This window comes from Muscardinus avellanarius (genome assembly GCF_963383645.1).
Source record: "Muscardinus avellanarius genome assembly, chromosome: 20".
NCBI lineage: Eukaryota > Metazoa > Chordata > Mammalia > Rodentia > Gliridae > Muscardinus > Muscardinus avellanarius.
Window position 1 is genome coordinate 29,517,456 of NC_137806.1, and position 13,304 is coordinate 29,530,759.

At 44.2% G+C, this 13,304-nt stretch overlaps 1 protein-coding gene across 1 annotated transcript in view; it reads left to right on the forward strand.

The window, feature by feature from the left end:
• ADARB2 (adenosine deaminase RNA specific B2 (inactive)) overlaps window positions 1-13,304 on the forward strand; it is a gene marked incomplete at both ends in the record, with an annotated part of 517,782 nt that overhangs the window by 492,018 nt on the left and 12,460 nt on the right. The window contains one exon of the mRNA XM_080717125.1: window positions 11,689-11,870. Coding sequence (XP_080573251.1) covers window positions 11,689-11,870 — 182 coding nt within the window. The remainder of the gene's footprint in view (window positions 1-11,688; window positions 11,871-13,304) is intronic.

Here is a 13,304-nt window from a genome sequence, read left to right on the forward strand (position 1 = left end):
ATTGCAGGGATCTATTTTCCTGGCGTGTCTGCTTCTGTGTCTGACCTTCAAGGGATGGCGACGCCATTTGATTTGCATGATATCTGTCACAGTGAGATGCACACGATGGCCCCTGATAAACAGGCCTTGCTGGTAATGATGAGGACAGGACTGTGGTGACCAGGACACTGTCAGAATTAATGTCGCCAGCTCCGAAGGGTGCTGTCTGGGTTGGACCAACGCACGTGGCATCAGAATACATCCTTCGGCGTGGAAGTACCAGTGCATCACCGTGATCAAAACTGGAGCATTGGGTGAGGATGCGGATGTGGAGGCAGGAGCTATTTTAGAACAGAGGCACGTTTGCCATTTTTTGAGCGGGAACATATGTTATGCTAATGATTCAGGGCCATAAGCATCTGTAACATGCATTATTTGTACAAAGGCTTCGCAAAGAGACCATCTGATAACGCGTGTGTTCATCTGTCTTCCGTCCTGTACAAAAACAAAAATTCAACCTAGGGCTTAAATAATGTTTAAAAGATAGGACCTTCCTGCACAAATACAGATGAGATGTTCTAACTGGATAAACTAAAAATGCTCAAGGCGCTTTGGAGAGTGGGGCTCTGAAGAATCAAAGACTTGGGGCTATAGCCTATAAGAGTGAGAGGAGCCAGAGGTGGTGGCACACATCTATAATCCCAGTACTGAGGCTGAGACAGGAAGATCAGAGTTCAAGACCAGCCCCAGCAACTTAGCAGGCTCTCAATAACTTAGGAAGACCCTGTTTCAAAAATTAATAAAAAAAATTAAAAAGGGCTGGGGATGTAACCTAGAGGTTGGATTTCTGTGGTTCAATCCTCAGTATCACAACAACAAAAAAAGAAGACATACTTGGCTAAAAAAATGACAGCCACACAGAATTCACTGTACCCAGGACAGTGCACTGCCAAAACTAACTAGAGCTGAATATCAAGATATTTCAAAATGTTAAACTGCGAAATTCAGTAAGCAATATTTCATAGTGTTGACTTTTGAAGTCCAATGAGTGGAATTTTGACATAGTGGGCAATTTTGAAAGTCAATCTTTAAGTACAGTCATTATTAAAAATTAAATTCCATCAATTTACAACTAAGTAAAATTATACCAAAATAAAAGCAATAACCACTCAAAACTCATCGCCCCCAAATTGTACTATTATCTAAGCTCTTGGAATCACTTAGGCCTGTTGCATCTGTAAGGGGAACACTACAAGAGGGTATGCTGCCCCCGAAGTTCTCATCTTTCCCCAATTCTCTACTCGGCTTCCTCATACTGGTAGCTTCAAAATGGTGGTGTTTACTCCCTGGGACTTGGAAAAAGCCCTCTTTTCTTTTCTTCTGAGAGCCCATTACTGCCAGCATACCACTGGATATAAGCGTCACGAGATACTCAAGACCAGCTGGAAGCAAAGGCTAGCAGTACAGCTACAGGGATTGATTGGGGACTTGGACACAGGAAAGGCTTCCCAACACGAAACACGCAGGTCAGGACCCTCCTCTCGGGAGACCCAGAGGTCCCTAAGGACGGATGAGGTTTCCTGGTCACTGAGGCTGATCAGAATGGGCAGATAAAGCCTGGCGTGGTGGTGCACACTTGTAATCCCAGTACTTGGGAAGCGGAGACAGGGGGATCGCAGGTTCTCCGCCAGCCTCAGATACTTAGTGAGGCCCTCTACAACTTGTGAGACCCTGTTACGAAATAAAGAATAAAAAATAGGGGCTGGGGGTGTAGGTCAGAGTGGGTTCAATTTCCAGTAACACACACACACACACACACACACACACACACACACACACACACGGCAGATAAAAGAAGTTCTTCCCTGCAAAGGAAAGTACAATACCCTGTACCTGATGTGTTGGAACCCCAACTAATGCAGAAGACAGGAATGAAAGCAAGATTTCCTTATCCTCCTCTCCGATGATAACACAGAGGGCAGGGGGTGCCACAGTGCTTGGGGGATAGAGCTTTCTGCACCCGGGGATGGTGGAGGGGTAGCAGCTGGACCCAGAACACCATGGGCACTGGAGAGGCCATGCCTGCAGGGCTGACTCTGCACAGTTTAAATTCTCTGTAAGTGGAGCCGGTGCTCAGGTGGCTCTCAAGGGTAAGCAGACCAGATGCTGTTCTACTGATGTCATTGTTATTAACCTCCCTCCACAGAGTGAGGTGCAGAGACGCACTTGTGCCTGGTGTGGGTTTATGCCATTCTTGAGCCAGGAGCTGGGAGCTCTGCACCTGTCCCTGAGCTCAGGTCCCTGGCGACCTCCACACTGGGGTCCCCAGGATGTCACATAGACTCATCATGAACACCTCGGTGGAACCTAAGGTGTACCTGGGCATCTGCTCTCCTGAAGGCTCCATTAAGAACGGAGTCCTCTTTCTGAGGCACCCCGGTGTGTCCCTGTCTTGCTCAAGTGAGGTTAAATCATCCTGTAGAGGCAACCCAATCACACATTCTGCCTGAACGACATCAAAGCTAGAAAACCCAAAGCAGGGCAGATCAGATGCAGGTAGATGGGCTTTTTTTTCCTTCAAAAGTTTTAGGCTTGGCATGTTGGTACACACATATCATTCCAGTACTTAGGAGGCTGAGAAGGAGCATCACAGATTCAAAGCCAGCCTCAGCAACTTACTGAGGCTTTCAGCAACTTAGTGAAAACTTGTTTCCAAATAAGAAATAAAATAGGTTTGGAGGTGTAGCCCAGAGGTAGAAGGTTCATCCTCAATGCCACAAAGAAAAACTTCTTATTTAGGCACAGTGGTGCGCACCTATGATCTCAGTACTTGGGAGGCTGAGACAGGAGATCGCAGGTTCAAGGACAGTCCTGGCAACATAGACTCAGAAATCTAGTAAAACCCTGTTTCAAAATAAAATAGCTCAGAGGTAGAATAACCCTAGGTTCAGTTTCTAGTATCTAATACACACACACACACACACACACACACACACACACACACACACACATACACACTTGATATTAAACGTAGTAAAAACCATGAGGTTTCTCTTGTTTGAATCAGAGTTACCAAGATTACCAAGAAAATTCTTTGGCCCTTGAAAGTCTTTCGAAAGTGAAGTTTTCTTTCTAGGTTTTTCCGTCTAAATTTTAGATAGAATCTTAGAGGTAAAGACCACCTTAAAGATAAAAGGCTACCTAGTTCAAATGGTCCAGGTGAGAATAAACTTCCTTCTGAGTATACTGCCTTCTCAAAGAAAACAAAGCCACATCTTTGTGCCCACAGGGTATCCCCAGTGCATCTGCAGCTGTATTTTTAATACCCCCAATTGAGCGAGATGGCGCACGCACACCTGTAATCCCAGTACTTGGGAGGCTAAGACAGACAGATATAAAGTTTGAGGTCAGCCTCAGCAATTTAGCAAGACCCTCAACAACTTAAAGAGATCCAGTTTCAAAATAAAGAATAAATTAATTTTAAAAAGACCTGAGGGGAGCCAGGCGTGGGGGCATGCTTGTAATCCCAGTATTTGGGAGGCTGAGACAGGAGAATTGCAGATTCTCTGCCAGCCTCATCTACTTAGTGAGCCTATCTACAACTTAGTGAGACCCTGTTTCAAAGTAAAGAATAAACAGAGTTCCATTTTCGGGCTCTCCAGCTTGCATGATAGCCTGCTGCTCTTTTCTTCTCTCCTCTATTTCCTACAGATTTTGTAATAAAGATTTGTTGAAGCTGCAAAAATATAAAAAATAAAGAATAAAAATAGAGCTGGGGGTATAGTTCAGAGGTAGAATGCCCTGAATTTAATTCCCAGTATTGCAATAAAGGGGGTGGGGGTAGGGGCTAAGTGTATAGCTCGGAGTTGATCGCCCCTGAATTCTATCCCCAGAACCAAAAAAAAAAAAAAAGACCTCAAATAAAAGAAAAATCAATCAAGAAAGTATCAAGAAATAACTTGCCATCTCTCTACTGCTGAAAAAAGAATGCGTAGCAAATGGTATTCTAATCGGATATCCTACATTTCCCTCACTACAAATTGAGACATCGTCCAGTGTGGTGGCATATGCCTGTAATCCAAGTACTTGGCAGGCTGAGACAAGAGGATCACAGGTTCAAGACAAACCTCAGCAATTTAGCAAGACGCTCAGCAACCTAGCAAGACTCTGTTTCAAAACAAAATATAAAATAGGGCTGGCAGGATAACTCAGAGGTAGATTGTCTCTAGGTTCAATCCTTACCACCACCAGAAAAATAAAAAGAAGTCACAATAAAGAAACAGAAAAAGTAAGAAGAAATAACAGCCAGTAACCCAACATTAAAGAAAACAGCAGTCAGCTGTTACTGTGTTCCTGTTCATCATTTTGTTAATTTACATTTTTTTCCTGTTGCTGGGATCTCCTGCATATGTCAATTTGCTTCCAATCTGTCAGTTTGCTTAATACTGTAACCATGGTCCTTTTTGAAAATAATGAGCACTTTAATGCATGCATATTACATCAAATAGTTAATGCTGTTGCTGGTTGGTTCCCAGTTGCCAGATGCCTGAGCTGCTTCCAGATAATTGCTAGTGTGAAGCACACTTCCAATAATACCTTTGTACAAAAGATTTCTCCAAATCTCGGAGTTCATACTTAGAACATACTCCTCAAAGTGGACTTAAGAAGGAGCTTCACGCCCCCCATGGTAGAGGGTGAACATTAGGTCCTCCTAAACAAGGGACAAGTTGGAATGTCTTGGACACAAGGAGCTGAATGGTGTCTCCAAAAGATAGGTCCATCCCTTCATTTCCAGAACCTGTAGATACAATTTCATCTGTCAGGATTAAGTGGTGGTGCGTGCCCAGTCCACTTGTCCTTATAAGAGAGGGGCAGCAGAAGTTTGAGACCAGGCTCATAAGAATGTACACGGAAGAGAAGGCTATTTGATGACAGAGATCAAAGTAGCATGGCTATAAACCAAGGAACACCAAGGACCTCTACCAACACTGCCAGCTGAAAGAGGAGAAGAGGGTCCTCCCCAGTCCCCAGCCCGGAATGCAGACTACTCAAACCCAGGCTTTGGCCCCCAGAATTATGAAAGAGTATATTGCTGTTGTTTCCAGCCACCCTGTGTTTGCTTATTTGCTATGACGGTCTTCAGAAAGGAATACAGCAAGGTAAGAGAAATTACTCCTTTAGCTTAACTCCTTGGAAGACCGTGGAATCTGATAAAATCACAGGAAAATTTGTTCCTAAAAATCCCACTGGAAATATTACCCTTGAAGACTCAATAAAACTATAGAAAGCGGATTGTTTTGCCTTGGCAGTGATGATCGACCTTCAAAACCACAAATGAAGGTTGAGAGGCACATGACCAGCCAACCTTGCTCCTCCGTGGAACCAGGGACAGATGGTAGCAAAGGAAATGGTCACATCCCACCTTCCTGCAGACGGGGTCTGCTTTTCTGGCTCTGAGAAGCCCATCTGTGCCTTCCCCTGTAGACAGAAAGCACTGTATCCTGAAAGACTGGGGGAAACCAGTGATATTTTTGCCCTTGCCTCCAAAAAGCAAAAATGAAGTGGCATATAAAAACCTAAATCTTCCGGAACTAATGCTCCTTTAGATATGGTTTCTAATTTTAAGTGCTTGGGGCTTGATTATTGATCACAATGTGTCTTTAAAATGAGCAGATTAAAACTTTCTTCATAAAAATGAACTGTAAAAAAAAGAAAAACGAGGGCTGCTCTCTGGAGAATGGAGGAACAGTCTGGTTCCTAGACTTAGATTCCGACTGTGAAGAGCCAGCTCTCCAAATCCACGCCTCCCTCTTCCTCTCTGCACCTAACGCAGCTGGGGAAAACATTCTGATATCCTTCCTCCATGACTGACCCGCAGGTGCTTCTTCTTCAAAGTGTTATCAACTCTTACCGAAGTCAAATGGGAGGGCTGTTTATTTTTCTCATCTCAAAATATAGATCCTTTAAATAAAAAACTGCTTCTTGTGCATGCTCAACCCCAAATTTTCAGAGTGTAGTTTTAAAACCCTTTTGCCCCTTCTTTCACACAGATGCAAGGTGATTCTTATGGTGGGTTTGACACAGAACAATTTCTAGCGATGAAAGGAGTGATCAGTTCAATCATACTTGTTGAATATAAAAGTAATAACGAATAAAGGACCCCGCTGCCGCTGCTGCCTCTGTTACAGCTGCAACAGCTCTAAGGCAAGGTCAGAGTGGCCAACTAGTGCCACCTGAGACACAGCCAGCAGCAATCCCTGAGGACTCTATGGAGACACAAAGGACTGAGAAGCCCAGTTCTGCAAAACAAAAGAGCACAGGCTGGGAGCTGATCTAAGACAATTCTACAGATGGCTCACTGACAGCCTAGCAGCCAACTCAGTGGAGCACCAAGGGAAGGGGCTTCTAGAGCAATAGCCAGTGTCCCAAGTCAACTGGGAAGAGATGTCAGGCAGGCGGCTGGTTAGGAGAAGGGACAGATAGGAGGCCAGTGCGGAGGACTTGTGGCCAGCACGCTAGATATGTACCACAGGTGCTCACACAGGCTGTGGGGCCTGCTATCTGTTGCCTTTCCAACCATATGCTGTGATTTAGTTAGCCAATTCCGTCATGATCTGGTCAGAATTCTTGCAGCTATACGCTACAAGATTGGTCACGTAACTGAGAGAAAAAGATTTATTTTTCTTGTTTTGGGACCAGTCTATGTGAGGCTGGAGATTGTAGGTTTGGGGTCATGACAGCCATTGGGGGGGGGGGGGAGCGCCTGGGCTGTGCTTCTCATCTCATGGAGACCAGATGCGAGAGAGAGAGCAGAGCAGGGGAGAAGAATGTGTAGGCTGCACCCCCAGGTGGGTCCTACTGGCCTGGGTCACCACCCAGGTAAATCCATTACAGCGGATTTGTCCACTGCTGGGATTATAATCTTCAAGACTGAATTATATCAGCTCCAAACACCAGTTCATGAGCTCTTCAAGGAGCCATTTCATACTTAGCAAAACACCTGGTAAGAAGCAACTGGATCCTTTCCAGTTTTGTTTTGTTTTTTCATTTTGTCTTGTTTGGCTTGCTTTGCAGTCTTTTAAGGACTATCCTTACATACATATCTGGGCGTTTTCTTGAGAGTATTTTCATGGGATGAATTTCTAGCAGTGATAGGATTCAGCCAAAGAGTTATCGCTCTTCTTCTATTTACTTAGAAAGGCTAGGGAAAGCTATTAGTTGACTGGAACAAGCCAAGTGTCTCTGGATTGGCATGATTTTTTTATTATTCTCATTTCAGGTTTTTTTTTTTTTTTTTTTTTTTGGTGGTATTGGGGGTGGAACCCAGGGGCTTTTCTACCTCCGGGCTATACTCCCAGACCTATTTTATATTTTTATTTGGAAACAGGGTCTCACTAAGTTGCTGAGAGCCTCACTAAGTAGCTGAGGCTGGCTTCAAACCTGTGCAATCCTCCTGTCTCAGCCACCCAAGCGCGGGGATTACAAGCGTGTGCCACCATGCCCGGCCTCATTTTATTTTAACTTTTCTTAGTACATTGCAATTATGCAGCATAGTGATGCTCAGTGTGAGACATACATGCACATAACTCTTGGCATATTTTCCTCCACATCTTATCCCACTCTTTCCTCCCTGGACACATTATTGAAATTGGAACATTTTGACATATAGTATTATTTTAACTGTTTCCTTAGAGTTGAAGGGGGAGGGGAGGAGGATTGAGCTTGGCATTATTGCTTGTCTCTGTAAAAGAGGTGTGAGGGTCAAGGTGTGAGATTGTAGGAGAAGGTTGTGGAGGGAGGAAATAGAAAATTATCTCCTGCAGTCTTCAAATGCCTTGATAAGCAGACAGTATGATTATGATCATATGATGGAGCCCACAGGTTCTCAATCTTAAATAGCATCAGAATCACTAGAAATAATTGTTATAATGCAACAGTGGGGCCTTAACCCAGGTCTTCTAATTCAGCAGATCTGCAGCAAGCCCTGAAAATGTGCACCTCTATCAAAGCCTAGAGGCTGGTCCAGGCACCACACATGAAGGACCACTGACCCAACTGTTGTTAGAGGCAGTTGAATCCAGGATGACTGGGATCACTGTTGTCAGGACTTGAATTTGATCTGACATTGTTTATTCCAAAAAATCTGCTTTATTTACCCTGCTGCAGATGTTCTCATCCCTGGCCCACAATAGAATCACATGGAGAAAACTGAAAAGGCTAATTCCAGGATCCTCATCAGCATTTTCACAACTCTACTCTAAAATATCTGACTATATAACTTAGAAAAAGGAAGATGTATTGGCTCATGGTTTTGAGGTTCAGTCCATGTGAGTCCGGGGACCGTAGATCTCAGGGCATGGAGGCAGAAAGTAAAAGAGGGGGAGAGCTCATGGGCTGTGTGTCTCACATCATGAAGCCCAGAAGCAAGAGAGAAATCAGGGAGAGGAGGAACCCTATGTCATCCCCAAAACCACACCTCCAGGAACCCACCTTCTCCACCCACACCCTACGGGCCGAGGCCACCGCTCAGATAAATTCAATGAATTTATCCACTGCTGGGGTTGCAACCCTCAAGACTCAGTTACAGCAACTCCAAACCCCAGTGAATGAGGTCTTCCAGGGGCCATTCTACATCTATCTAGAACACCCAGGCTGACCTTAACCAATATGCCAGAATGTTAGCAGAGATGCATGCATCAGACTATCAGAGCTCCAGGATGATCCACCATGCAGGCAGAACTGAAGCGCACAATTCTACCACACCCCTTCAGATTGTGAGCCCTGGGTGCCTAGCACCACTCCTGGACTCGACAAGTAGAACATGGAGAACTTTCCCTGCTGGGTGTGATTATACACTCAGATAATGAGGAAATGTGGCCACAGATGAAGAGAGGTGAAGGACGTGTGCATTGGTGATGATACCCAAACATTTGGGGTACACAGACATCGCTATACATTTGGAGATCTGCATCTTTTCTTGGGGCCAAGCTGTCCAAAATAGACAAAGGAAATTGCTTTTCTCTGTCTCCTATCTAGATCCGGGTGGGGACAGTCTCACATAATGCCTGTCCTACAAGGAATCTTATGATTTTTTTCTTGGAGGCCATGGTTTGAGCTCATCTAAGAGACTGCATCTCTTGGCTAAAGGAAGGCAGTCTTTCCCAGATCTTTCCACACTTATCTCTGGTATTTCAGTGATTGACAAACAGACAAAAATATATTTATTGAGGGATTATCTATATTGAAAACTAGACATGGGATTTTTTTTCTCTGTCAACACTGCAGTAATAACAGCTATTTGCACAAAAGGAGAGGTATTTTCCCATTCAATCCTGAATGCTGAGAGGTCTCCGGTTTATATTCAGAGAGACATTTGGTTTTATTGATCGTGTTAGCTGAATAAGTTTAAAACTCCTATAGCCAAGTGAGGAAAAGGTTGGTTTTCTCTTTATTGTAAAGGTTATTATGAGGAAACCAGATATAGAAGTTATTTGTCTTTAGACAATCCCCCAGAATCAAAACCACTCGAAAATGTTCCCAAAGTTTTGTTTAAAGCCAACACTTTAATATCCTCGAGTACCATGAAGTCTCTTCTGGAAATATTAATTTTATTTTTTGAGACTTAGCTTATTTCAAGGAAGTGCTTTGATGTTGGCAGAGAAATGTACAGCTCCCTGATTTTAATTGGTAAGCAATTTTAAAGTGCACTAACAATCTGAGAATTAATAAGCCCCATTTAGACTGCAACCCAGAGTCCTTTGCTGTAGATGGTCACCTTTTCTTGGCACACTAAGCCAGCATGCTGTGCCATAGACAGTAACCTCTTACTGGCATGCTTTCCCACCATCTTCAAATCTGAACAGGAAGCATTTAAGACATCAAATGACAGTGAGTTTGTTAAATTTCTTTTCTGTTTTTGGTCTGTTTGCTCATCTCAGATTTAAGGGAATGAGCCACATCCCTCAGTCATTACTGAAAACCAGAAGTGTTGCCCCTTCAAGAAAAAGTTTGGGCGCCACTGGACTCCAGGGTTTTACAGACCTCCTGTAGCTCATTAGTGAAAAGCAACGCAAAGATAGAAGAACCGTGGAACCATGGTTGGGGTACCCGATCATTATGGTAAAAATACAGTCCAGAGAGAAACGTTATTGGCAAGCGGAGGGGCCCCTGAAAACACTGACTGATAAGTACTTGTGCTTCTTTAAAGAAATCCTTTCCCTGGAAACCTTTTGATATTTTTTTTCCTTTTTAAGAGGATTATAAATATCCAAAGACAGCCCTTCTCGAGCTTTTCTGAGAAAAATGATGTGACTTATAGAAATGACCACAGTATTTTTTTTAAACGAAGTTATGCAAATCTGATAGACTAAAGTAAATGTTTCATAAAACCAATGACTGTTTAAATTGTAGGACTAAATTGTTTGTATATAAATATTACCTTTTATATTCCATTTGAGTTTTATGTAGATGAACACATTACTTTAATGACCTGCATTTACGGAGGGAGAGAGCCGGAGCTGCTCCCTGAATTTCTCACCAGCCAGATGGCTGCCTTTTCTTGCATGAGATTAAAAGATGTTTCTCATTCACCACGATGCTTCGGAGGCAAATTAATATCACCGGCTAAATTGCTTGTGTTTTTGGAATAAAATTTAAAGAGAACTTTTTAAAGCAATTGGTGTCACAGGTTCTCCGAGCAGATTGCTCTCCAGGTAGAGAGACATTCGGTAATTAATGGAAAGAATTCTGTGTTAATTGACTGCTTCGGGAAGGGAAATATAATGGCTCCTTATTAATCATGAAAAGAGATGTACTGCACGGGGGCCCCTGCAATAATTGCTGGAGCCGTGGAGAAATGTTAATTAATGAAAAGAACAATGATGTAAGAAATTAGCTGCATAATGCTCGCCACTGGTGGAGGTTGGATTTGCAACACATTATTTAGAGTGGAAACCACAAAATGTTGCCCTAAGTAGCAAATACAGGGAACCTCCTACCACCCAAATTTAAGATGGAGAAGTACCTTCCCTTGTCCCCGGCACCTTTGCTTGAAGAAGCTAAAACTTTTACCTGGGGCGATATTTATTGCAAAGAAAATGGCCTCGTCATTTCTTCCTCATCCGAGCTTCTGAAATCAAAATCATCCCTGGATCAAAATGAGGTCACTTATTAATGTCATTTGATTTTGACACAGTAGGTCATTCTGACTGCTAAGGGCCAAGGGAGTAGAAGACAGTATGTTTCCCTAAACTGAAACAAACAAATTCGATTTTTTGTATTTCCTGGGTAATATATATACATATAAAATTCAGAGTCACTTGAGGGACAGAGTGTCTTTTTTAAAGAATATAATTCAGAGTCCCCAAGAGAACATGTAAGTTCTTCAATGTCTTAACAACTCATTTTCCAGAAAAGGAAGCCGATGTTATGAACACCCAGAGGTGCTCCTGGGGCTCAGTCCCAAGCATGTGAGCTGCTCCAAATCATGATGGCCACAGGCCAAAGCTTCTCTAATGGCTCCTCTGTGTCTGAGCAGCTCCCCTGTCCAGCATCTGCATGATATAGGAAGAGATGCCTCCAGGACCAGGGAGCTGAAGGGCAGAAAGGAACCCGAAATCATGCACAGCCAGCCCAGGTGGACCAAGGATGCTGTCCCCGTGCCCCTTGGCAGGTGAGGGAGTCCATTGACTCTGCCATGTTTTATTTCAGGTGGAACATCCTAGGACTCCAGGGTGCCCTCCTCTGCCACTTCATTGAGCCCGTGTACCTGCACAGCATCGTCGTGGGAAGCTTGTACCACACGGGCCACCTCTCCCGGGTCATGAGCCACAGGATGGAGGACATCGGCCAGCTGCCCACCTCGTACCGGCACAACCGGCCACTCCTCAGCGGTAAGGAAGCACCGTCCCAGGGAACCAGGACCTCCTCCCTGTGTGCAGGTCATTCATTTTGACCAATGATGATATAAACAATGAGAAAACATTGCAGTAGTCCAAAAACTTAACAAAGAAAAATAAAAGTTTATAGTGCAGCCGGGCACGGTGGCACACCCCTGTCATCCCAGTACTTGGGAATCTGAGACAGGAGGACTGCAGGTCTGAGGGCAACCTTACTAACCTAGCAAGATTCTCAGTAACTTAGTGAGACCCTGTTTCTGAATCTAGGCAATATCTTAGCATACATTGATAATGGGACCCAGCACATTATACATCACTGTGTTGTTTTCACTAGTGTCTAGAGTAGCCAATGAAAACAAAGACCCACTAGTGACATGCATACCTAAGAGGTTCCCACACCCTCACACCCCATGCCATTCTTCAGGGGGCAGGGGGTGCAGAGGGACGTGGAGAAAGAAGGTAGTGGCGGTCCACAAGGCCAGCTTGAGTGGGTCTGCAGGGCCCAGGGTCCCTGAGCTCTCAACGAGAAGCACATCTCAGTGGCTCTACAACCACTGAGCAGAACACAGCTTTCAGCTCCCACAGAGCCCAGAGGTCCACAGGCTGGCACGCAGCCCGCTGCGAGGGTCACGGCTCACACCACCATGAAAACACTGCGGACGCTGTGAAGTTTTATGTCCACTAGAAAGAGGCCACCTAGAAGTCTCAAAGGACTTTGGAAATGTGACATTTATGCTCCAGGTCCACTGGCCTTCCGCAGCAAGGAGACTTCCATGTTTGCAGTAGAACTGACCAGAAGTGGAGAGAAGGAACATGTGGATTTTAATAAAATGTCACAAGCCTCGTGGGGCATGGGTGGGGTCTGGGGGCAAACATAGATCTCTGTGTCTGCTCTGCTGGCCGGAGGAGGGAGGAAGGCTCTATCACAGCAGAGGCACCTGTGCCCTTAGGCTCTACTAAGACCAACCCCACGGGATGCGACAATATCACCCGAAAGAGAAGACAATAAGATATAAAAGCCCCCCCCAAAAAAAAGATATAAAAGCTGGTTTTAGTATTGCAGCTGGGAGTACTTGAGCCTAAGATTTATCCCCAGGATTCCACAATTGTTCTAAATTATAAAAGCAGAGGCAAGATGGGGCCTCCTGGGAGCAGTAGTGGGAACTAAAAGAAGTAATTCATGCAAAGAGCCTAGCTACACGGAGCAAGTATATAAGAAGAGATACTTCTTGTCACAAAAACCATGTATACGTTTATTCTACTATATTGACCACTTAAAGACTGAACACCTTCTACGTGCTATTGTAGAAATAAGATCATAGATCTAACACCAAAACAGAGAAGGCGGAAGAAGAAGGAGTTATCTGGCTATATCATTCAGTGATTACTGTACCTCAGTGTCTTTACCTATTAAAATCCCAGACTTTT